Here is a 27,013-nt window from a genome sequence, read left to right as displayed (position 1 = left end):
TTAAAAGCTCACGGCGTGTCTTAAAATCCGATGCACCTTGCGTATGGTCATTACGGTAATATTTCGACCCCAAAATGGCTGCTTTCTCGCGACATGCTGACAACGCAGAGTTCAAACTTAAGGCGATCGGTTACACGGTCGAATACGGAAATAGAGCAGCGGCAAGAGAGTTTAACGTTACCAAAGTAATGTTACAACTCGCTGTTGGTGAAGTGAACCGTGTCGCTGCTTTCTTAAATATGTTTTACTGACATCTGGTCGTTCTGTTGGCGTTTCCTTGAGCATACCTCCATCTCGTGGATGCATTGTAGACTGCGCCTTATAAAGCGGCGCACCCAATGTATGAAAGACATCACAAAATAGGCCATCCATTGAAGGTGCGCCTCATAATCCAGTGCGCCTTTTAGTGTGGAAAATACGTTACCGTGGAATATTTCCTTTTCACTTGCTAGTTATAATATCTTAATACCCGCTCGACCCCGCTGTTGATATTGCTTCTGACGCGAGTTGTAGACGCACTGACAGTACACACCTGAGTTAATGACATCCCATCGTAAGCACTCCCGTGACTACATCATTAAATACATTCAGGCGGAGCAGCTCGTGTGATTCAAGATTCACCCACGAGGAAACATTTTGTGTAACTCAGTCCCACAAAGGAATTCTCCTTCTCCTTCTTTTTTTTTTTTTTTTTTTAAATAAGTTGTTACACTCGCGGTCACAGCACATTGGTGTGTTGATGGATTTGTGATTATTGGCAAATCGAACACAAGATAGCATTTAGAAAATAATGCATATGAAAAGTGAGCACGTATTAAAGCTTTTTTTTTTTCCTATGGAAATGAGAGATATTTGTTGTGAGGAGAGGACTCTGATCCATTGCGTATCATAGCTCTTTTTTTTTTTTTTTTGCATAAAATATCAGTCAAGTCCTGATTGGAAATGTTTATAGATATAGATATAACTATATATAGAGAGAGAGTGGGTTTTCGTCTGTGTCGTAGTAATTCTTCTAAAAGTTTCTTCACAGGCAAGAGTTCAGAGTTTGTCCCGTCTTGTCATGTGGGTACAGTAAGAGCTCCTCGATCGTCACCATGGCGACACTATTTCATCGAGGAAGCGATGGTGCATTCGTTTTGGGGCGGGGCTGAAAGTTTCCTCAGGTCTCCCATTCAGGCCACGCCTCTCAGCGGAAGCCCCTCCCGTTCATTGCTATGAGGAGTCCCGGTTGACTGCTTTGCCTCCGTTCATGGTGGGAGTTCCTGAGCTCTTGCGGGAGCGGTGCTTGTCCTCGATCTCGTGCAGCGACGGCTCGCGGTACATGCAGACTAGGAGGGAGATGATCGTGGAGGGAGGAAATGAAGAAACGAGAATGGATGTGTGTTGAAACAAAGTGAAGAGATACATTAGGGAGAGACTAAAACGATAACGTGAAGTCCCAACAAGGGCACATTATCAATCGATCTTTAGAATAAACACAGAACTAAGTCAACGGTCGTATTTAATAAGTCATATTTAATGTGATTTTTAAAAAAGTGTGTGTGTGTGTGTGTGTTACCTTCAATGGGCCTGGGTACAAAGTGAGAAGAAGGTTTAGTCTTCTTCACCCGATTGCCTTTCATGACTTGACCCTCCTTGGTGAGGCCGAGGAACCAGGCCCGGCCCGACTCCTGCTGTCGGTACACAGTGGACGAGTAGATCACGTAGTAGTTCTCGAAAACGGACTCCTTGAATTTGCACTCCGGCGTGAACATTTCCTTGGAGAGCAGAATAACATCAAGCACTGTCAATATAGTTAGCACACATCAATGTGTCTTCGCGGCGGGCTGAAACGGGAATGGGATAATATTAGTCATTGTAGAGAATCAAGAAAATGTTTCTGGGAATAATATTATCTTGTCTGTCTACATTTGCTGCAGCCCCGTTTGTGTTCAGAAGGGTAACAACACTGCCGCAATGACGCTAAAAGTTAGCATCTTCAGAGAGCACAGGCCCTGTGGTTGTTTGAAATACACCATGTGAAATTCTCTTTGTTTTATGTTTCGTCTGACAGTAACCTTCTGCCGAGAGTGGCAATAAATAGCTTCTTATATGAAGACGATTTCCTTTTTATATCTGCCGAGCTCCTGCTTGTTCTGAGGCGGGTTGAGTCACCTATCGCCATACAGCGCTCATACGTCAGGTGGCATGTGAAGGCACCACGTCGAGCTATTTTGACAATTGCTATGAGATGATGCTAACCACTCCTCCACTGTTACTCCCTGAGATAACCCAATGTATATTTAGATGTGGTCATAGTAGTAGTAGACTAATTAAAATAGAAGTCAATATAAAAGTGGGAAATTCATATGAAGTGGAAAAAGCGCCCGTTTCACTTCCTTGCTCAAAATGGGCTCCCACCCCTGTATGTGTGTCATGCCACCGGTACACGGATTCTACCGTCCTGGCAAACTCCGATGGACTCTGGCAACGCATTTGTGGAACTATACAGCGTGTGCTACTTTTGTGTCCAACCAATACCGGGACAGAAGAGCCGTTTATGTAATGCGGTCAGTTTTTACGACGCCTTGGCAAAGGTTCAGTCCTGAAAAACTTCTCTTTCACCTTCTCCCGGGAGTTTCCGCCCCATCCTGCTCCATCACTACGGCTTTCCCACGCCCTCAGGATGACTCCTAGTCACTGTTTCCGCTGTTTCACCATCATCACCCTGACTCTACTTGGCTACGAAATACTCCCAAGTATCCATTCCATAATACCCCCCCAGACACACACACACTCACACAATTATTGATCAATCTTGATGAATTTGTTGCTGATGATGGATTTCCAACTGGGCTCTCACTCCAGCCCATTACAAAAAAAATATCTGAAGGGAGTTATATTTTTGTGTAAATCACTTTATTTTTTTTTAAATTGAGCTAAATAAATGTAGAAGTTGCAGTTTAGGTCTGTTGTTGAAGTCTGGACTTTAGTCTGGTCATTCTGGTTTAGTCTGCCCCCCACAGGCCAGGTACGGCTACTGCATTTAGAGGTGTGCTCTCCTTGATGTGGTCAAGGGTCAAAACCAAGATGGCCGCCTGAAGTCAGGGGTGTAGACAGGAAGCTAAGCATGTCAGCAGGCTTGTTGGTTTCAAAAGGTTTTCCAAAAGATGTATTTGAAAGAATTTTTGAGAGTCGACATTATTTCAAGCTTGAAAGATCAGTAGAGTTCATTCATTATCAACTCAACTCCCTCTTCAACATCCACAACTTGACTGCTGACCTCCTCGCCTGGGCAAAAAAAAAAAATGCTGAGTAAGTGCATTGAACCTTGAAAATGAGAAGTTATGTTTGTGCAGATGGATGTAGTTCATGCAGAGCAGAGGCTTTGGTTTTATGGAGACTTGTCTCAATTTATAGGGGACATATTATGGAAAATTCACTTTTTAATGGCTTGTATACAAAAAAAAAAAAAGTTGGCTATGTAGTGCCTATCCAACCTCGTCAATCTTTTGTTATCTCTGGTGTTGGTGACGCTCGGTGGGGTGGATTTGTGTTTGGTGATGTCCCACACGCTTTTGTTATCTTAAGCAGACACCTCGAAAATGAGTCCAGTTATATTTGTGCAGATAGTTGCAGCCATGCAGAACAGCCGGAATGATTCTACGCAGCTTAATCTCATTTTAAAGCGGGATTTGTGTACGTGTCGGCGTGTGTGAGAGCGCGCGTTGTGTGTGGGGGGGTTCGCGCTATCTCCGGCCTTTTTAAAGTCGTCAAATTCCAATTCCAGCTGGAGGTGGTCATTTATGATGTTGTCGTGCGTGCCTGCTGCATGTGCGGTTGTTGATGTGTAAAGCCACAGAAAGTCGAGCTGGTAAAAAAAAAAAAAAAAATGCACAAAAAAACGACGTTGTGGATATGACTTTAATTTTGCCTTTCTTTAACACCTGTTACATTTGATCAATGATGTACAAGTGATTTAAAAAAATGAAAATAAGTTTTCAGTTTCACAGTCCATCGTTTAATTCACCGATTCATGTTCGAATTTATTCAGGGTAATGCTGTAAAATAAATGAACTTATAAATAGCTCGGGGATCCAGGTCTGTGATATATTCCTGGTTTAGACTATGTACAGACAAGACATTCATAACTAGTTTGGGATGGTGCCTAATAATGAGCAGTTTTCCGCAATTTTGATTCCTGACTCATGAAGTGGTGTTTTTGACCACTTGGGGGCAGTACAACAAACAGTGAACACATTCATTCCCATAATTAAATACAGCAAAAGAAATAAAACTCCATCTCCATCTCATCCAGCGAATGGCGTTGCTTATCTGTGTGTATTCATCTCATTGGTGTTGCAAAATTAAAAATTAAAAATTAATTAAAAATAAAGGCCGCCATATGTCGTCTGAAGACAACGAGTGCGCGTGCCTGCGAGTGTGTATGTGTGTGTTTGTGTGTGTGTGTGTGCGTGCACGCATTGTGCTCACACAGCATTTCACAGTTCAGCAACAGCTTGAGTCACTGCCCGTTCATTCCGAAAAAGACACACGTGTGCAAGGCAGGTACGGTAAAAGGACTTTCGGAAGGTGAGGTCACTGAGGTCAGCGCTGTATGGTATGGACACCTCTGGTGGGTCAGCAGGGCAAGTTATCGGGGCCTATGCAACGGACCGTCAAACTGCAGAAGTTTCTATCTGGGCTGGGGCTCAGCGGGTCACGTCCTGCCTGTCTGGCGTGGAGTGCATTTGTGTGTGTGTGTGCGCATGCTCGTCGTGCATGTGTGTGGAAGGCAGACAATGACACAGCGCGCACCATCAGGCCCTTCTTCATCTGTTATGAGCCCAAATCAGGTCAAGAACATTACAGCGGTGCTTCTCAAACTGGGGTCCGCAAGCCGTAATTTGTTTGGGGGGGGGGGGGCAAAAAATAATGTGTTTTAATGTGTTAATAATAATTTCAAAAAAATCTGCCTTTTCATTGCTGCACTAAGAACATTCATTCATTCATCTTCCGTACCGCTTGATGCTCACTAGGGTCGCGGGGGGTGCTGGAGCCTATCCCAGCTGTCTCCGGGCAGTAGGCGGGGGACACCCTGAATCGGTTGCCAGCCAATCGCAGGGCACACAGAGACGAACAACCATCCACACTCACACTCACACCTAGGGACAATTTAGAGTGTTCAATCAGCCTGCCATGCATGTTTTTGGAATGTGGGAGGAAACCGGAGCACCCGGAGAAAACCCACGCAGGCCCCGGGAGAACATGCAAACTCCACACAGGGAGGCCGGAGCTGGAATCGAACCCGGTACCTCTGCACTGTGAAGCCGACGTGCTAACCACTGGACTACCGGGCCGCCGCACTAAGAACAGTTTATATTTAAATATGAAATTTTGATAATCTCAAAATGAAACCAGTCTGGCTGTTCATTATTTAGTGGAAATTTGTTTTTGTTTTTTTTATCGTTTTAGGTTATCCGAATAGCAAGTTATCCGATCGCCGCAATAAACAGAATTGTTCCCTGGCCTTACCGCTGCTCGTTGCTTTTGCACACAATTCAAAGCAAACCAGTCAAACAAAAATAAACTCATCATTTGGGTCACTCAAACTAAGTCAAGGTACCGCTGCATGAAAACAAAATGTCATTTAATTCACTTCAGTGCGGTCAAAATGTTCACTACATAACAATTCCCGTGACATTTAGGACAACCCGTGTGAAGATATGTTTCAATTGGAATAAGGATAAGATGGAAGTCCTTGGGAAAATGTATCAAATGTACCAAAAAGTTTCAGAAATCCCTGGCAATAAGTCACAAGTATGAAAGCACTTAACTATTCTCCAGGAGCTGTCACACCACAGACAGCCCCCCGCCCCCACCCCCACACAAAAAAAAAAAACTACACAGTCGCAAGGACATCACCCCATGAGTTTGTTCCGTGTGGAGAGGGAAATAAAAAGCTCTGGGGAATGATAAGGGCAGAATGTAAGTGACTTTGAAGTCTGACGGCGCACCTTGTTTGCAGATGAGTGAGTGAGGAAAAAAAATGAGGTGAGGTCGCAGTCTCTCATTAATGAAATCTGCTTCATGGAATTACGTCAAGCGCCGAAGCAGACAATGAAGAGGAATCAACACCCAAAAAAAAAAAGAGTGCAGCACACTCGCACTTGCATGCCGAATGCTTCGCCGACTGAGTTGCTATGTCTGAGAAGAATACAGATTATGGACCGTATGTAAATATTCGAACATTATTAATGCCCTCTGCAGTTGAATGTGACTATTACTTCTTAGCTGAGGGTTGTGAGATAAAATGTCGAGGGGTGCTGAAGAGTGGGTTTGGCAGCTGTGCCCCTCTCTCGCACCAAAGCGAATGAGCAGCTGTGTTCACACCCACAACGGCGCAAACCCGCCATTTTAAACTGTGCCACGTTATATGCGTCTGCAAAAATACCCAAACAAAGTCTAGGCTGCCATTGTGCCGGATTTCGACCATGCCTTGCGCCAATTGTGCGCCGATCACAAAAATAGGGACTCTTGTATCTACTTGAGTCTTGGTTGCTATTTTAGTAAATGCAGCAAAAGTGACACTTGAGCTTCACAGTTTCATTTCATGGGCACAATAAATGTTACAGTAAGAAATAAATGTGGCTGGACGATTTAAGTAGAAATGAAAACTGAATCTGACGATTGCCCAAAATGACGAATTACCCCCCCCCCCCCAAATAATCACATGAGTCAAACTTGTGTGAGAGGTGAACGGCGATGTCGTTTGGCAGAGATGTAACAAAGACGAGATGTAATGGATATGAAACGCGGCTGCCAGCAGAACTGCGCCTAACACACTCAGGAGCCTAATCGGTGTTCGCCACAGGTGTTCTTTGGCTTTTGTACGAGGCTGCGGAGCCTTCTGGAAGGAGTTCCATTTGAATTTGAGCCCGAGCCATGAATGTTCCTTGAAAGACTTAAATCCCCCTTGCACTGACATGGACTCCCTAAATTGCTCGCTGATATTCCGTCAAGAATTCATGTCAGATATGGTCTCGACTGATATATTCTCTCACACCACGTTTTCCCTCTTACTTCCCACCTTTATGTTTATCTTCCTTCGGTCTCACTCTAAAGAGTCAGCATGCGGTTGCGTGATGACCTTTGCTGACCACCTTCCACAGAAGACTGTGAGATGATAAATGACACTGAAACCACAAACACGTGCTCGTATCCCACTGGTCAAGGCGGGGAAAAAGAAGATGTATGACAAAAATAAAATGGCTACACACAATGAATAAATAAATCCATCCATCCATCCATCCATTTTCCGAACCGCTTGATCCTCACTAGGGTCACGGGGGGTGCTGGAGCCTATCCCAGCCGTCTTCGGGCAGTAGGCGGGGGACACCCTGAACTGGTTGCCAGCCAATCGCAGGGCACACAGAGACGAACAACCATCCACGCCCACACTCACACCTAGGGACAATTTAGAGTGTTCAATCAGCCTGCCACGCATGGTTTTGGAATGTGGGAGGAAACCGGAGCACCCGGAGAAAACCCACGCAGGCCCGGGGAGAACATGCAAACTCCACACAGGGAGGCCGGAGCTGGAATCGAACCCGGTACCTCTGCACTGTGAAGCCGACGTGCTAACCAATAAATAAATAAATTAATAAATTAATAAATAAATACATATGTGGTGGGGGGTCAAATCTGAACGGTTATTTGGGGGGATATAAAATGTGTTGCATACTAGGCCCGTAATTTGTCCTCAATAAATGAAGAAGAAAACATTTTTTGAAGCATTTCTGATGACATCTGGAGATCTCACCGATAGCTTTTTAGACGGAAAACGTGCCCTGAAGCACCAGAGCTGATAAAATAGATCAGACAAAGCAGCATTTTGGCACTTTTTTTTTTAAACCTTGAACAAAACTTATCCACTCCGTCTAACCTTCCACAACTTGGACTCTCTCCCCCTTTAGGACCTTCGGTGAAGGTTTTACTCTGACGTGTCATTTATTTCTGTGACATAAATAAGAAGCAGTGAATTTCATCCCCCAGTTAAATAAAAAGAATATAGGAGCGGTTAATCGAGATGGATGGATGGTTAGTCCGAGCTCGACGGGTCGCTGGATAACGATCGATGGTGTAGCCCAGCTCAATCGGCAAGGAATAATCCACCACTGTGCAAAAGTCTTGGGCCACTCTCAAGCTGTACCTAAAATCCAATTTCTTTTTCATCAGGTATCCTTTACATAGTCCTTGCATCAACAAAAAGTAAAACATCCCTGAAGTTGTGGTGAGGAAGGGAGAATTGCTGCTCGCGACATTTTTTAAAAAAAATCAGAACTCAATAGAATTGTGGCTTCCACTGATGGATGGATGGAAGGATAATTATGGACTATTATGGACTATGGAGAGAGAGATGCCTGGATGAGATAACAGTTTGATAGATAGAGAGGGAGTGCTGATTCTTGCTGTACGAGGCAACGGCAAACTAGGTCATATTGAGAAGAATTTATGAATAATGGAAGGGGAGTCTTTTCATTTTCACACACAGGCGCTAACGGGGCTAAAACACGCCGCACAAGCATTATCAACCGCGCTCACCCACAGCCTCATCAGCAAAAGCCTCAACGGGGCTCGAGCCAATCAACGCCGACCACTTAAACTGATGAACACCAGAGGGGGCGGGAAAAAAAAAAAAAGGCAGCGACTACCTTAATGGCTTCCCAAATCTCCCGTCGCCACGTCTCGTAAGCAGCAGTGATGGAGGCCCGAGCAAAATAAGAGGATATCCCTCAATAATGATCTCCCAAGGGGGAGAAACGCGGAGAGATTTTTGGGAAACGGAGATGAAATAAAACAAACGCATGGATGGGCGTGGCATGAAGAGCTTGTCAGAGAGAGAACGGCGCGGCCAAACAACGAGTTGCATTGAAAGTCAAACGTGAGCGGCTTATTTTATAGCGGTGTGAGCTATTTGTTGATTTATGTGTTTACAGTACGGGCGGACCGGTGGTCCAGTGGTTAACATGTCAACCTCACAGTACAGAGGTGGAGGGTTCAAATCTGGCTCCTTGCTTCCCTGTGTGGAGTTTGCATGTTCTTCCTGGGCCCGGGTGGGTTTTCTCCGGGTATTCCGGTTTCCTCCCACATTCCAAAAACATGCGTGGCAGGCTGATTGAACAGTCCAAATTGTCCCTCGATGTGAGCTTGAGCGCAGATGATTGATCGTCTGTGTTTTCCCTGCGATCGGCTGGCAAGCGGTTCAGGGTGTGCCCCGCCTATTGCCCGAAGGTCGCTGGGTACGGCTCCAGCACGCCCCCGCGACCCTTGCGAGGATAAAGCGGATGGGAAAATGGAAGGATGGATGGATGTCGACAGTATGTCGTTAAAGTGATCAATCAACAGATTTCTAATATTGTTTAATGGAGGACAAATTAATGGATTGCTTGTGTTTATGAACCATATGGGAAGAGGACCTTGGGAAAAAAAAAGTGCAGAGCTCATCGCAATCACAATACTGAGGGGGGGAGGAAGAAAAAAAATCAATTTTTCCAAAATCACTCGGCCCTACTCGATTCTCAGACTGCCTCAGTACAACCTGTACTGCTGAATCATTGGCGATCCGTATGCTAATTCGCTCCACCTTTGAGCAGCGTAGCAGCCGCACAAGTCCAGCGCTTGCATTCCGCCCACTGATGCGCGCTTATTTCCCATGTTTCCCATCCCAGCGACTTTACCAAAGTGCATTTGGCTCATGTATTGTCATTAAAATCCACTTTCTACCGTCACGACAAACAGACCCCGCCACCCCTCCACAAACACACACTCCTTTTTTGACAAACATTTCCACTCCATGGCCACATAGGTCAAAATTGCATTCGCCGGGCCATAAAAAGGATCGTTAAGAGGATGAATGGAGTGTCTGTGCCATTTGACACCAGGGCACCGCTCAGCTTGTAATTCATAAAAATCACGAGGCCGCCGGACACAAATGATGCCTTCATGAACACCACACGTCCCCAATTTGGCATCATTTCAATGAATCACACGACGGGCCCGGCCGGGCTGCTATTTAACACGAAGGTGATCACTGTGAGCTTGTTTAGGAGTCTTAAGTTCTGAATGAAAATCAGTCCAGCCAGATGAGTCACGTTTGCGCATCGCCGTCCTTGTCCGAAGCCGCAAGGGCTCGTGAGTCGAGCTCAGGTTGGGAACGGATACAAATTTGCCGGACGTCGCGCCGCTGGAGAAAAATGGACGCCATCTGGACCTGTCTCGCTTGTGATAAAACCGCTGCCTTATCGGTACACGCTGGTCTGTCCTTCAAACACCTTCTGGCGATTTTAAAAAGAAGTCGGCCAGATGGGATGTGGGGGGCGGGAGGCGGGGGTCACGCGACCCCCTCGTTCCTTCATTTTCTGTTGTTTCCATCTTTCCAAGCTGGAAGTTAGTTTCTCGGCATGTTAACTTCCCGTCTCTGCGTATCAAACATTCCAGTGTGTTCCAGGGGCACGTTTTCCGCCTCGCAGTAACTGGCAGCGAAATTAAATTTGACATCCGTGACTCTTTCCACCCCCGGCCTAGCGATGGGCTACCCACACTCTCCCCCGCGCGCTTCTCGCATCTTAAGAAATCTCTTTTTTTTTTTTTTTTGGCATGATCTTCACTCCCACCCACTTCTGTTCATTTCCCGGAACCCGCTTGGAAGAAATATTCCGGTGACGTGGGAATTTGGTACGTTAAAAAGTCAACGTATCTTCCTGAAATTCATTCATTCATTCATCTTCCGTACCGCTTGATCCTCACTAGGGTCGCGGGGGGTGCTGGAGCCTATCCCAGCTGTCTCCGGGCAGTAGGCGGGGGACACCCTAAATCGGTTGCCAGCCAATCGCAGGGCACACATAGACGAACAACCATCCACGCTCACACTCAAACCTAGGGACAATTTGGAGTGTTCAATCAGCCTGCCACGCATGTTTTTGGAATGTGGGAGGAAACCGGAGCACCCGGAGAAAACCCACGCAGGCCCGGGGAGAACATGCAAACTCCACACAGGGAGGCCGGAGCTGGAATCGAACCCGGTACCTCTGCACTGTGAAGCCAACGTGCTAACCACTGGACTACCGGGCCGCCTTCTTCCTGAAATTGAAATTGAAATTGAGGACAAGCGGTATGAACTGCGGATGGCACAAAATGTCCATGTTAGCATCCTCAATTCCTTTCTTTTGAGAGCAATTTAGCTTTTCAACATCGTCCATTCTGTAACATTCCGTACATCCAGCAGCAACCGAGTGCAACGCTTCTTTTGCGACTAAACTCCACGCTGGGTCCGTAAGACCAAACGATGAGTCCTGAACTTGGATGTCGAATTAAATGTAAAACATGCGCCATGCTGCCTGATCAACAAAGTGGGAGGATAAGTGCTTTCGCAACAACACAATAACGGTACATCACAAGGGCTCTTGTGCTAATGCTGGATATTCATCAAAGAGGATGGAACGGAACGTGTGCGGAATGCAGAAAATGCTGGTCACACACACACACACTCACACACACACACACACACACACAGAGTGTAAAGCGTGGGTCTTACCGAGCTGTAGAGCATGCCCTCGCCGTTCATGCCGATGTAGAAGCCACTCTTCACTCCCTGGATGGCCACCACTCTCAGACCCACGGGAATCAGATTAAACAGGGCTGCAGCGGCAAAGTCGGTTGTTGCGGCGGTTAGGGACAAAAGGGAAAGAAGAAGAAGAAGAAGAATTTAGATTTCACTTAACTCTCAGAGGCACGAGAATGTCTTGATCCGTCTCTCCGGGCCGCCTTTCTGGCGCTCTGACGGCAGTTAAGTGAAACGGCAAGAAAGAAGTGAACAACGGAGGGGGTCGGGGGGGGGGGGGGCACAGCTTCTTGACAGAGGGGCATTCAAGTCGAGGTTTTGGGGGAATCGGGTTTTATGGCTCAAACGGTAATGTTTGGAGGGTACATTGAAATGGCTTTAAAAGATATGTGCTAAGAGGTCGGCCATCTTGTAATCAGACAGGATTATTCCGTCAAGTACAAGAATCCCCCAAAAATATCTTACAGTGCAGAATGTGCCACGCACAAAAGAATCCCCACAAGTTCTATACATCAGCACAAACGAACGCAACCGAAAGACGGGCACTCGGGCATTCGGCTATTGTGTTTTATCAAAGTCCTGATCAGATTTGACTGACTCTGCAACATAAGCAAAGCGCCTCTGAGTCGTGATCGCACTCGGTAATCACTCAATGCCGATTGGTTCGCAAAGCGCCGCACTAAAAAAAAAACAAAAACAAATCAGAGATGAGCAGAATTTACTGAACGGCGAATCCTGTTATAACCGCCGCATCATCATGCGCCGCTGTTAAAATCACAGCAAACGTGGCCCACCATGACGGCACGTTTGAATATTGAAATCCTCACGGAGGCCACTCGTGAAGATGACCTCAACACTCCTTGAGGATGTTGATCACAGCGAAGATAAGAAAGAAAAAAAATTTTTTAAAGCGGTTCTTAGAAATTCTCATTATCCCGCTCGTTGGTTATCTGGAAATGTCACGCTGGAAGCAAATTTGCTTCTTGGCCATTCATGACCGGACCTCATCGTCATTGTTATCTCTGTGGCGACGGACTGCGAGGACATGACGACGATGACTTTCATGGACTTTGCTTTCCGGATGGAGACATATCTGGATGCGCTGCGGGTTTGTATTGTGTCGATTGGATCGAGCGTTGATGGGGAAGGAACATCAGATAAGGCTGGCGGGGGGGGGGGGGGGGGGGGGGGGGGGGGCGAGGGCGGACGTGCCCGTGCAAGACTGTCCTCCGAGGAGAATCGATTTCGTTCGATAAATATCGACCGCTGCTTCGGACCGTCGATGGTGGAAATGTGCCCCCCCCCCTCAAGCCACTGATGGGCATAGGGGGTCCACTCGCCTCCTAAATCCTGATATACAATCATTCATTCATTCATTCATTCATTCATTCATTCATTCATCTTCCTAACCGCTTGATCCTCACTAGGGTCGCGGGGGGTGCTGGAGCCTATCCCAGCTGTCTTCGGGCAGGAGGTGGGGGACACCCCGAATCGGTTGCCAGCCAATCGCAGGGCACACAGAGACGAACAACCATTCGCACTCACACTCACACCTAGGGACAATTCAGAGTGTTCAATTAGCCTGCCACGCATGTTTTTGGAATGTGGGAGGAAACCGGAGCACCCGGAGAAAACCCACGCAGGCCCGGGAAGAACATGCAAACTCCACACAGGGAGGCCGGAGCTGGAATCGAACCCGGTACCTCTGCACTGTGAAGCCCACGTGCTAACCACTGGACTACCGGGCCGCCTCCTGATATACAATCAGATTAATTTTATTTATTTTTTTAATCGATTCCTTTTTTCTTTGTTAAGGTCGCACCTCGTATGCCCCCCCCCCCATACCATCGGTTCTGCGGAAAGCCGCTGAAAATAAATGACAGCTTCGCTATCTGCTGCTGGGGGTGTCGCAGGTCAGAAAGGAGCACGGTTCAAGGCTAAAGCGCTAATCTATTATTCAAATACACCAGCCACTCAATCAATACATCCGTGCTGGCTCTGAATATCAAAAAGTCTTTGTGCTGCTCCAGCACTCTTTTTTTTCCCTCCCGTCCCGTTTATTTTAAAAAAAAAATTCTACCTTCAAACCGTCTACGCTTGCAGCACCACATACGGAGAATTATTTAGTGGGTACAAACGGAAACGGTGGTATTTTTAGTTCCGCGCCGCTGAATTATTCACCGCAGCCCGTCATCCCCGCGGCCTGACAATCGCCCCTTTCAACAAGCGGATTACCTCGAGGCGGGGAAGCCCTCAACATACTACAAAAACCTCCAGAACACAACAGATGCCCCCTAAACAGAAAGCCTTTCCCCTGTGCGGTAATCCTTTTCTGGCCTCGACAGCGACGTCTAATTGTTTTCTCACTGAGGATTGATCCACGTAAAACATTGAAAACATGACACGGGGGAGCTTTCTCTAGACCACTAGAAGGCTGCTGGGGTCCAGAAGCTCTTTTGGTTTGTCCGTCTGTCTTCGTTCCAGACAGGGAGACCTCTGATCTCGATCAGCAATTGAGTGTTGGTCCTGAGTTTTGCCGTCGATTCAAATTTTGGAGGCGTCGCAATGCTGCGGGCACGACAGCCATTTGAAAGTGCATATATGCTTTCACAAAAAATCGGGAGTCTGCCAAACTGGATTTGTAGGATTAACAAACCCGCGTGGGGACTCACCAGGATTATCTATTTGTGGAAAAAAAATATGAAACCGACAAAATTGACAATTATTCATTATTATTGACAAAATTAAATTGGACAAAGGAGGTTTCGGGCTAATTCCAGTGACACGCAGTACAGTACATATACACAGTTTTCCAATAACTGGTAAATATATTGATCATTTCATATGTTGCCTGAGGCTAGAAAGCAAAGCGTGGAGAGTCTCTGTAACACAAATGCGTTCATGCAGACAAGTGAATGTATCCGTAGATAACTGTCAACAGCTTCTAAAAAGATCAACTCGCTCCATTTTGTCCACTTTTGGCTCCTTTACTTCTTTTTTGTCTTGGTGGCAATACACTTCTCGCTTGAAAATCACACCATGTTTTTGCGGTTGAAGAAAAAATAAAAATAAAACTGTGCAGCGTATTGTACAACGGACCTCAGATCCTGCCTGGCTTGGATGTTCACTGAACTGAAGTTTCAAGAAATATGCTTTTTACAATTTACCATTTTTAGGGTGCAGTACTTGAATGGCATACTCCCCCCCCCCAATTCTAGCTGTCCAAAATCACACAATCTTGATGATATTTGAATGTTGACGGTTTACGTTTCCCTCGGAGGAGAAAGGTTGCGAGAGCCGTGCAGTGGTGCGGAAGAGAGGAAACTGCTCATGAAATACAACCATTAAAAAAAGCTTACAGAGTAACCTTTACAACAATACTCCCGTGTAAGATTCTGAATTGTTGCAGGGAGGAAACCGCCCCCAAAGAATTAGGATGGAATAAGTCAGAGGAGAAACAGAGATGCAACAGTCCGTTATACCAGCGGCCACAAAACCTTTTTTGCCCCACGGACCGGTTTAATGTCAGACAATATTTTCCGGGACCGGCCTTTAAAATGTGGCGTATAAATACAACAAAATAATATGCTATGACCTGCATTGAAAACTGTGGTATTTTCGGCGCATAATCATAAAACACGAATCATGACACGGGAACGTCCTATCTGGCCGCAACACTCTTGTCGCTACAGTAATGTTTAAATGTGCCTTCAAAATAAAATACACCGCAAATACAAAATGTATGAAAACTACAACTCACCATCGCCGCATATTGAGTATATATATTACTGTATATATATATATATATATATATATATATATATATATATATATATATATATATATAAATCGTAGACGGATGTAACAGAGAATCCGGTATTTTTTCAAAATAAAACATATTTGAGTTTCCGAAATCAATAAAATGGAAGCAATGGTTGTAAATGGATGTAACAGAGAATCCGGTATTTTTTCAAAATAAAGCATATTGAGTTTCCGAAATCAAGAAAATGGAAGTTCTTTATTCTTTCTGTGCGGGCCGGTGCCGAATGACCCACGGACCGATGCCGGTCCGCAGCCCGGGGCTTGGGGACCACTGCATTACACAGTTCACATTGTTTAAAACACATACAGGTGGCAAGTAAGTGATTTTTTTTTTTTTTTTTTTGTTAGGGTTGGATTTTAGTCCACGAACGAAACTAGCCAGCTTGTGATGACGGTAGAAGGAGTTGCAGAAAATGACAAATATGTGGGCCTTTGCTTATTTGTTCTGCAAAAAAAAATGATGCGAAGGCACAACTCACTGTTGTCGCTGTTCTCGTCCTTGCTGCCATCAATGGTTCCGTCCGGCTTCATCTGCAGGTAGAAGCCCTGCTGGCTGAACAGTCGTGTCACGATGCCTTTCAGCTGTGGCTCTGCAACACGCACGCACACACGCACGCACACAACACACATTGGGCCAGGCCACAACCCACCCGGGCCCAGCAAGATCATGTCAGACCCCAAAATTTTTTTTAATCACTTTAACAAAAAAAAAATAATAATAAAAAGAGATATATCATTTGTAGTGAAGGCACTAAAAAAAGAGAATGTGTTCCGAGTACATTTAACGGAAATACAATCGCAATCCACCCTCGTACTTACTTGGACCTTACCGACTGACTGCTCACCAATAACGAATTGAATTGTAACGAGAAGACGTTTGGTGCGCCCCGCGGTAATCAAACTTCCCCCCCGGAACAGAAATTACAGCATCCTTAAAAGGGAGATTCAACAAGCAGGTTGGACGGACAGATTCTGACGGCACTAGTTCTTAATCCAAAGTTTCCAGAGTGTTGGGGGGCGTGGGGGGGGGGGGGGTTCTCATGACAATAACCTTGACTGACCTCTAACTCTGAGGCTGTGTCATCTGGTGCCTCGCCAGGGTGCTGCTGGAAATGCTCAATGCTTCACGGGGGGGAGGGGTATAATGATGAAAAAGGGTTAAATAACCACTGGGTGTCTGGCAATGCCAGGTTGGGGGGGGGGGGCGGATGTGTGAGAAAACGAACAGCCCTGTTTGATCAGGCTTGAGGCTCGTAATGAAATTAGTTTGGTTTGTTTTTTTTATTTATTTTTTCCCCCCCCCACAATAGATGAGCCTTTCGGGGGTTGGAGGCAAACAGACAGAAAAAAACAAATCATTTTGTATTCTCCGGCTGACAAAGGGAACAAATTATGCAGTTTGTCACGGCAGGTTTGTGGAAGATCTGCGAACATTTGCACTTATTTAACGCCAGGCTGTGTCACGCACAGGAATGAGGGATGGCATGCATAAGTAAGCCTCAAATCACGTTCTGCCAACAAAAACAAAAAAAGGGGGGGGCAGAATGCTGAAAAGTCAAATAATTGGAAGGCGACCATTTAAATGTCTGTGGAGCAGTATTCCGAGTTCCGGTTCTCTTATGTTACATCATCTCTAAATGTCCATTGAGCAACACGTTGCGGGAAAAATATCTGTGATCTGAGTCCAAGCCTAATTGTCCTGCAAAGTCAGAATAAACTTAGAGGTCGATCCTTTTGAGGGAAGCAACACATGGCCCCCCTGTTTCTTTTTTCTTTTTTCACTACATCTCTTGAGGGCTGAAGGCTCAGGATCCCAACGATTGAACACGTTTTTTTTTTCTCCCCTCAACTTTTATGTCGAGCTGATGTCAGCTCATCTTGGACCATCTGCTGCAGGCACAGCAGGCCCATGAAGAAGAGGGATGTTGTAAGGGAACCTATTAAGTTAAAAAAAAAATAAAAATAAAAGGTGGATACAGCCACTGTGACCTCATCCTATGGTTTCCGAAGGACGGTGACGATACGCTAGAGTTAAAATGCAATCTAGATTTCTGGATCGAGACACACAGACTTTGAATTTTTATCTATGCATCCATCCATTTTCCATACCGTTTATTGTCACTAAGGTTGTGATAATAAAATAGTATCTATTATATGAATTTGTTATATCACTATATTATTTTTATTATGCCTATAACGGGGATGGGCAAATGGCAGCTATCAATCGGAGTCCACAATTTTATTTTTTTTTATTTTTTGTCCACAAAAAAAAAATGTTCACAATAGCCGAGCAGTCTGAAGTTGTAGTAACAGTGTTAACCACAAGATGGCAGACAATGCTCAGCAGTGCATCCAACTCCAAAGCTGTTCGTTGCGCGTCAGAAGAGGAAGAGAGAGAGCGTGCCCTGGTTTTTCGCTAGGACCCGCATGAGATTAGCAAAAACGGCATCGCTCCGGTAAAACGGGAAGCAGATGATATGTTCACCAAATGTAAACGCAAACCAATTAGCCATGGAAGATTTCATGCTAATTCGCCACTACAGCGCCGATCTCAACAGCATTTTTTTTCTTTTTTCCCTCCACAAAAACCTTTTGACAGTCCATTTATAGTGCATGAGGTATTCCTTAATTTGCGTCCTGGAAAAACATGGATGTATTTATTGCTTAATGTTACAAACGCTTATGATGGCTTGTAGAAGCGGCTGGTATGACCGACGGCAGACTCGCCGTGCTAAAGGGACCCGTCGGTGACCAACTACACTGCACTACGTTGACCAGGTGAGCGATTCGTACTATAAATATAAAATGGTAATAATAATAATCACTTACATTAATTTCGGTAGCACGGTGAGCTCATTTAGACAGCCAAACTTTGGATGGGAGCGTGTCATAAATCTGCCATTTCAACAGTGCGACACGTTTGTGTTTTAGAGTATCACAACTTTCACTTTCGATACTGTATACATCACGTTACTTCATGTGCAAGGATAGTCCGTTTGGCACGACAGCTCTGCTCTGGTTGTGCTTAGTCCAAAAACATGTTAGTTAAATTAATAGATCCATTCGAGCTAATTTTTTTTCCCCTACTGACTGTAAAACAATGCTCTTTGAAAGCTGCGACCACGGCCAAAAATACAAATATAAATATTCTATGGCTTTTTTTTCAGAAAATGAATTCACTGAATATTAAAGTGAAATACAGTACATGTTCATCTTTCACTGCAATAGGCATCGCCAAACATTCGTCACACCAATAGGACGGCGTTTCATCGACAGGGTGCCCCAAAAGTCACCCCACAATTGTTTTGTTTCTATTTCTGGGATCATTCAGACCAGTGTGAAACATTCCTGGGACGAGCCCTATGAGCGTACGGTCCAAACCCAATTCCTTCAACGCACAACAGTGTAATGGTCGTGTGTATGTGTATCGTGTGACGGCCGACAGCAGCCAGTATAAAAAGGTCATACAAGTACTTCATACTAAACAGGACAAGACATTTAGGCACGCTGACAAATGGCGTCATGGCCGTGAAATGGTGAATGACCACCTGTTCTAATAGCGGCGGAAGAGGGGGTAGGGGGGGCACGCACATCATATTCATCAACACCAATGTACACCTTGACTAGAGCTTGACACACACACACAATATTTACAGACTTCGGAGGACGGCCGAGGGTTTGATCCAACACTGACCAAAAAAAATAAATAAAAAGAAGCAAAATTCAAATGAGGAGGCGGAGCCAAACCGTTTTTTGAAAGACAGCCACACAGAGATGAGAGGACAAAAAACAAAACAAAAAAACCTTAGCAGTCAGACAGGTATTGAGTACCCAACGGAGCCCCCCCCCCCCCCTTTCCTCTGTGCCCCTCCCCACCACGCCCACCGAGCCCAAAAAAGAGGAGGAGGGTGGTGGGGGGGTGTAGTCGACATGGGCGCAAGATGGGGTGGAGACGAGAAGAAACACAGCACACACGGATGGAGGCTGAGCTACTGACCTAGCCTGCAGCCCTTATGGGACACCTGTGGAGGTTTCGAGGGTGCATCTTACGAAGTAGAGGGGGGGGTTGTGGTTGGGACAGAAGGAAAAACAGTCTTTTAAAACAGGCAGATTTGATTTCTTTATTAAAAAAAAAAAGAGTCCAGTGTATCGATTTGTATCAGCGAAAATACGTCGGGGTTCACATTCATGGCCGCCTTACAATGTTATGTCATTTACAAAAGTTTACCTACCTGCCAACTAAATATTCTCAACTGGCAAAATTATGCCAGCGCAATTGCTTATTGGCGCAGATCCATACGAGGTTTGAATCGGTCCGCTTGTCTGTCTGCGGGACTCTCCCATTATAACTACCTTGGGGGTCGGTGGGGGGTGGGGGGGTGACTTACATCATTGTGCGCCAACACGGAACTATCGTGAGGCATCAATAAAAAGCGGAGTAGCTCTTCCATCACGGAGACCATCCCCTCCGCTGCAGTCATGCTCCCACGTTCTCCGCAATCAACGTTTACCATTAAAACATTTCGTCTGAAAAGAGGCTCGTGGTGCACTGCGGTGCAACTTATCCCCCCCCCCCCCCACCTCTGGGAAAACCCCCAATCAGCATTCATTTAGAATTAGAGCTTTGAGAGGGGGTGTGGGGGGGTTCTCGTTGTTCACCTTCACGACGGAAGACTCCTCGTGCATTCTGATCAGGGCAACGGGGGTGACGTCACAGCCGAGACATGCTCGACACATCCGAAAGGAACAGGTGGATTTTTTTTTTTTTTTTTTTTTGCGCCGCAGAGAAATTCTACCTTCTGAGGGTCTTTTGGGAGCCAATGACTGCAGTACAAAGCCTCTGCTGCTCTGAAGGGGAGCAGGGAGGATTTGGGCTGGGTTCAGCTGGGAGGTGGGAGGGGGGGGTGGGGGGGGTGTTAAGGGTTCCGTTCGCACACATTGCGCGCATCGGCGTGGCGGCGAACGTCGGGGTGTGTATCGGTTCCTAGCACTAGCACTGACCTGGTCGCCGGCGCACGGGTCTTTTCTTGCCGCTGCAGAAGCGCACTTTGCTGAAAACCCCCAAAAAATGACGCTCGCACAGCGAACGGGGGTCCTTGCTGGGGCTGGGGCGACGCTTGGAGGTGGACACCCGGTCGCTGTTCGACTCTCTCGCCTGGCGCTTCTGGCGGATCAGAGAGCTGGCGATCGCGGCCATCTCCCCGTAACCGGATCCCAAAAAAAAAAACCCGGTGCGGCTGAGAGGGGAAGCTGGTGCAGATATGTAATGCAAAAAAAAAAAAAACACACAAAAGAGGGGGATGGGGGGGGGCAGTGGATTCTGAGTATCGAACAGACGCTTCAACCAAATGTCATTCTGATGAGGAACTCTGGGTCCGGAACATCATTGAGATTCCAGTTGCATCTTCAGGCAATATGGAAGAACTTTGTTGCGCCGTCGGGACTTGCTATCAATCAAGCCACCGGAGCGTACACATACACCCGCAACAGTCTTGATAAGTGGCGTGTCATTGGAGAGGTTCTGACTACCGCTCTGCCGAAATCCTTCCGGGCTTCTTTTTTTTTTTAGCAATTCTTCATATGGACTGAAGAAAAAAAAAAAAAAGAAAAAGAACGTCCCTTCAGGTGTTGAATCCCCCGCACATGACTGTGCACGGCGGCGCTGTGCAAGCAGCCCAGATGAGCCCCGTGCATGCACGCCGCACGCTCCGGTTTTGACGATGGCACCTCTCGATGCAACGGGGAGGAGGAAAAAAAAAAAAGGGCTGGGGGTTCGGCAGTGAAGGCTGCTGCAGAGATGTGATAGAAGCTTGCAAGGTGGGGGTGGCGGGGAGAGGGGTGGGGGTGGTATCAAAAGCAACAATTAGTTTCAGGGGAGCGCAAAATGAAAGAGCGGCATTATTCCTCGGTATGTCTCCTTGCGCGGATGCTGTGGGTTTGCTCCGACGCCGACAAAGTGAACGCTCTGTAGACCGCCTCACCCGCTTACCCCCCCTCCCCTCCTGCTCCTCCTCCTTCTCCCCACTCTCCCTTTCTCTCCAACTCTCTTAACGCAATCATACGTGAGTGTATTAGGAATTCTCAAAGCCATACAATGAGAGCGCCGGTATAGAAAATGTGAATAAATAAGAAGAAGACAAAAAAGGAAGCGGGGAGGAGAGTGCTGCTAAATGTGTCATTATTGCTCCATTTGGATAAATGTTCATGACAAACTCTTGTATGTCAGGGATTGGAGCAGCCTTCAGCATTTAAAGAGGAAGTCAACCCAAAAATGTTCTTTTCAGTAGTATGTTGTATGCGCCTCCACTCGTCTCAACACGGCATTCTGATTCATGTTGCCGCTGCGGAATATGAGTTACGTAGCAAAATCCACCCGTTTTTTAGCTAGCTCAGTGGGCGGCCATTTTGGCCGTTCCTGTCAACCAAAAAATAAAACAACATCACAGTTGCTCAGGTAGCGACCAATCACGGCTCATCTGTTTGTTTTTTTTAGCTTAGCCCTGAACAACTGTGGTGATTTTTTTATTTTTATTTTTTATTTTTTTTTGGTTGACAGCAACGGCCAAAATGGCCGCCCGCAGACATGGCTAAAAATGGGTGTATTTTGCTGTGTAACTCATATTCCACAAACACAATATTAAACAGAATGCCGTGTTTGGACTACGGGGGCTGCATGGAACTTATTATTGTCAAGAGAATTTGGGGGCTGACTTCTCATTTAAATTGCCAATTCCTGATGCAGCAAGTAGTGACCCTGGAGTTGTGGTACGAGAACTGGTTTTAAGAGTTTCACAAGCTCTAACTATCAGTGAATGGATTACACACACTCGAGACCAAGATAATGACAATGTGTGTGTGTGTGCGTGTGCGTGTGCGTGTGCGTGTGCGTGTGTGTGTGTGTGTGTTTCATGGGAAACCTCCTTTTCCCATGAAACATTGAAATGTTTTTTCCCTCGCTCCTCCCTTTTTGACACATTCTCTGCAATCGCGACAAATACTTATTTTATTTATATCTCCTCCTTACATAAGATGCGAGTATCATCGGTGGAGCCCCCCCCCCCCCACGCCCCCCTTGTCTGAGTGTGAGATAAGAGGTACAAACACATGCAGGCTTTTCCCAGGGAGAGAATAAACAGTGCAAAAGATGCTGGCAAGAGTCTACTGTTTCAAGTGTTGTGTTCTTAAAAGGTGTGTGTGTGTGTGTGGGGGGGGGGGTCTTTTGTGGGGTAGAGGCATGTTATGAATATATTAAATATTCCCTCGATGGCGTCCGGATACAAAGACAATTGATGTTCTTTTTGAGCCAAGAAGCAGCTGCTGGCACGTAAACCCAGCAGCAGCGAATGTGATGTTCTGCCATATATTATAAGTGTATTGATTTGGAGATCAATATAAACATATGCACTGCTGAATTAGAAGTCGCTTTATGCGTTTGAAAACGGGGGAGAAAATGAACCAAATACTGTACACGTCAAGGGGAATTTCTTTACGTCTGCTGCCCCCTTGTGGTGGAAGCCTTAGCCATGCATCCATTTTCTGTCCTGCTTCTCTTTACTGGGGTCGCAGGTGTGCTGGAGCCTATCCAAGCTGATTTTGTATTACCTTTACCACAAAAAAAGTGAGTTTCTTTGAATAAATTCTATTTAAACTTTCAGGAACAAAAAACTGAACAAGAATAATATCCACAGCGTACTCGCACTTTTGCTTACTTTTCATCAGCCATCTGAACTTGAATCAAACACTTTAGCTGACATACTTGACAACTTTGAATAATTCATAGAACATATCCCAGCTGTCTTTTTTTTTTGGACACAGGTGAACCCCTGGTGAAAAGTTGATATTGCAAAGACAACACTAAATTATGTTGCGCAACTTTGGCACAGTGCCTACTTGGTGCACTTCCTGCTTTGTGTGCTTTTGTTTAACCTTCAAACCGTGATTTTAAACTCAATTGTTGTCATCTTAGCAAAATGAGAAGAGACTTCAGAGTGCATATTGTAATTTCCTCTGCAGTCAAATCGTTTCAGACAGCACATCACCTGACATTTGACTAAAAAAAAAAATTAAAATAGATAAAAAGGGGCGGTGGTATTTATGAAACACCCTGCTGCCTTGAAGAACCAAAACAGAGCAAAATGCAAGTTTAAAGATTCAGAGTACACAAGTGCATCAATAGTGAGAATCATACATGTCAATGGTTGCACGAAAATTATATTCCGATTCCCGGAACGCAAGGCCAGCATTTCACGTGACATGGATTGTATATAAGGCACAAATAGCATCTCTACTTTCTTAGATCATGACTGTTCACATAAAAACATTTGAGCACACTGTGTGGAAACCACAATAAAAACTGTATGGTGAAAATAAAGCAATAGCTGCAACCTAGAGTAAAGTATGGCTTAGAGCTACAGGCAAAGCCTAGGAGAACAGCTGAAATTTATTTGCAATAGGAGGTTGTCACTTCTAATGTCTCAAAAAGTTTCGTTGCTTTTCAGTGGGGGTGGGTCCCTTACAGGTCATTCATTCATTCATCTTCCGTACCGCTTGATCCTCACTAGGGTCGCGGGGGGTGCTGGAGCCCATCCCAGCCGTCTCCGGGCAGTAGGCGGGGGACACCCTGAATCGGTTGCCAGCCAATCGCAGGGCACACACGGACGAACAACCAACCGCGCTCATACTGACACCGAGGGACAATTTAGAGTGTTCAATCAGCCTGCCATGCATATTTTTGGAATGTGGGAGGAAACCGGAGCACCCGGAGAAAACCCACGCAAGCCCGGGGAGAACATGCAAACTCCACACAGGGAGGCCGGAGCTGGAATCGAAACCCGGTACCTCTGCACTGTGAAGCCGACGTGCTAACCACTGGACTTCCGGGCCGCCCCCTTACAGGTCACATTAACTCAATTCTGGACCAAGTCTGATAAGACGTTTAAAAACGTCTTTGGGAGTAAATGAGTTGAAGGTAGACAACATTTTTGAATTCTTTATATTGATAAAAAGATGAAATTTGAACAGGGGGGGGGGGGGTGTAGACTTTTTGTATCCAGTGCAAGGACCAACAAAAAGATTTATATCAGCAATGCAGATCGCAACATATTCTGCTTTTGATCCATTTGCCTCGGGAAGAACGTTAAAATCGAAGTTACTGGTATTTATGGCACCAAAGCACAACAAAGCAAGCAAGTTGTTACAGTAGCTCCAAAATTTGATTGTTGAGGTGCACTTGAGGACAGGCATTTTTAAAAAAAAAAAGGTTTTGAAAGTGCTTGTCATGTCACTTAAACACGTCAGTGGGATTAAAATTGGACACGACTTTATGATGAAGGCAACAGAAAGGACATGAATAGAAGTGAAAGAGTGGAATGTTGCGCAGCCTTTGCTGCCTCAGAAGGTCACTTCCGGTGTCCTTATTCAATGACTTACAGCGGTTAATTAAAGCTGAAAACGTGTAAGCCACTGAATTAATAATTCATTTCGTGCTTCCTATAAAGGGCAGCCTTATTGGGGGGAAGTAAAATAGAGATCGAGCATACGTTGAACTCAACATTGTCAAAGAGTCTGGTTTTTTTTTTTATTACTTTGATACTGTACAATGGATATTAAAAAAAAGTCTACACAAACGTGTTCAAATGCCAGTTTTGGTGAGGTAAAAAAATGAGACCAAAATATTCTAAATATGGGATCAAGGTGTAGAACTCCTTTTTTGTTTTAATTAGCACAAAATTGGATAATAAAAACACAGTTGATAAATGGGGGATAGTGGCTTGTCTTCAGAACTAACTAAATACTTTCAAATGTATGTAAACTGGGAGTCAGCATACACCTGCAACCATTTCAAGTGGCTCCAGGTCATCCCTAATAAAGTTTAGCTGTTCTAGTAGGCTTTTCTAACTTTTGTTTTTTGACTTTGCTTTCTGATGGTAATTTAAGCGCAAGTACTGACTGGTATGTCAAAATCTTTCTAAATTGCTCCACCCTGTCTAAGGCCCCAGTTCCAGCTGAAGAAAACTATCCCAAAAGCATGATGCTCTCACAACCGCGCTTCACTGTACACATGTTGTCAAACATACGTTTTGGGAATAGGTCAAAAAAGTTCAACCTTGCTTTCACCGGACCACAAAAAAAAAAAAAAAATCTGGTACACCCCATGCGGTGTACCGATATAGCACACGAGTTAATCACACGAGGACTTCTCGAACTTTGTCTCACGTTAACTAAGCGGCATAACATGACGTTCGGGATTCAAACGATAACCTCAAAGGTGGCCGGCCGGGGAGGGGGGGGGTGGGGAAGTACATTAACTGTCTTGCCTCCTTATTAAGTATCGAGTTGAAGTACATCACCGCATAATACACCGTACATGCAGTACAGTAGTGAAAAGTTTGCCAACCCGGGGCCTTGCGGTGCCTTGCATACACGGCGCTCACCCGGGGGCTGTTTTTGGGGGGCTACTTTGACGCGACATCGCGCGGGTTCGACGCACCGACCGGCGTGTGCGTGGAGCGCCGAAGAGGACTGGGGGGGGGGGGGGGGGTCGTCGCTAACTGGTGCACGCACTCAACTGGGGCCAGATGAGGAGCGACTCAGCCGCAGCACTCGACTCGTGTGTGCGGGGCCAATCAAACCACTCAATCGCTTTCTTCATCATCGTCACCATCACCCCTAACACATACACACTTATGAGCATGCAAAGAGAGCGTGGAGGTGGGGGGTTGGGGAGATGGGGGGGTCTCTCACCGTCGGTGATAGTGGTCGACTTCGATCGTTGTCCACAGAAACACTGCAGCATATGCGCTCCTTTCTGAAGAAATGGCCTAAGAATCCTCATTGATTTGGCTTTTTTGGGGGGAGGGGGTGGGGGGATGGCAGCCCTCCTCAATCCAAACAATAGCACAACACAGCACGGCATGCGGGGTCGGGCAGCATATCGTACGCAGCCAGCCAGGCAGCCTTGCCGCCCCCCCTTCTCTCCTTCTCTATAGCCTCGGAAGGGCACAGTCGGCGGGGCACGTTAGGCTAAAACGAGGCATCTCGAGGTGGTCTCAACCCCCACCACCCCCACCGCCGCCGCCGCCACCTCCGCCACCTTCTCCTCGTCGCTTTCGTCTAAAGAGTCGTCATCTCCTCTCGCTCGCTTCTCCAGGCAACGCAAAGGACACGCCGTGGTCCAATTGTACGGTACCGGCGGCGGACGTAATAGCAAGGGGTGGGGGTGGGTGAGGGGGGTGTAAAAAAATAAAAAGACAAGAAGAGATCGTTGGGTGAGAGGAGGAAGAGGAGTGGGTGCGGTGTGGTGCCGCTGGTGGTGATGTTGGTGCTGGCGCGGGAGGTTTTGTGGGTGAGGGGAGGGGGGACACGCGTAGCCGCTTATGCTACGCCAGAGGTGGCAAAAGTACTCGCACTCTGTAAGTGAGTCGAAGTACCCGGAAAGAGATGCAGCGGTAATTAAAACGACCACTCTTAAAACTGCAGTGGGTTAAAAGTAACCCAATGCTGGGTCCAAAAGGGACAAACCGGCGTTTTATATTTGTACTATGATGCCACAAGATGGCAGAACAGCACGATTCCTTTCTAGACGAAGCT

General features: G+C 46.1%; 1 protein-coding gene across 3 annotated transcripts; it reads right to left on the bottom strand.

Annotated features, from left to right (window-relative positions):
* Positions 1-674: 674 nt before the first annotated feature.
* fgf12a (fibroblast growth factor 12a) lies at positions 675-26,498 on the bottom strand. 3 transcript variants are annotated; one of them, XM_052087316.1, is made up of 6 exons: positions 20,426-21,705; positions 19,422-19,469; positions 15,904-16,014; positions 11,576-11,679; positions 1,559-1,757; positions 675-1,328 (listed from the first exon to the last, which is right to left on the bottom strand). In XM_052087316.1, exons 1-6 carry the CDS (start codon positions 20,619-20,621, stop codon positions 1,213-1,215), a joined length of 774 nt encoding a protein of 257 aa, XP_051943276.1. In that variant the 5' UTR covers positions 20,622-21,705; the 3' UTR covers positions 675-1,212. The 3 variants fall into 3 exon arrangements, with proteins under 3 accessions (XP_051943276.1, XP_051943278.1, XP_051943277.1); XM_052087318.1 differs by lacking the exons at positions 19,422-19,469; positions 20,426-21,705 and adding an exon at positions 26,168-26,498; XM_052087317.1 differs by lacking the exon at positions 19,422-19,469.
* Positions 26,499-27,013: the final 515 nt, after the last annotated feature.

This window comes from Hippocampus zosterae, chromosome 15, assembly GCF_025434085.1.
Source record: "Hippocampus zosterae strain Florida chromosome 15, ASM2543408v3, whole genome shotgun sequence".
Classification (NCBI taxonomy): Eukaryota; Metazoa; Chordata; class Actinopteri; order Syngnathiformes; family Syngnathidae; genus Hippocampus; species Hippocampus zosterae.
The sequence above is the reverse complement of the archived record's forward strand: the minus strand, read 5'-3'. Positions and strand labels throughout refer to the sequence as shown.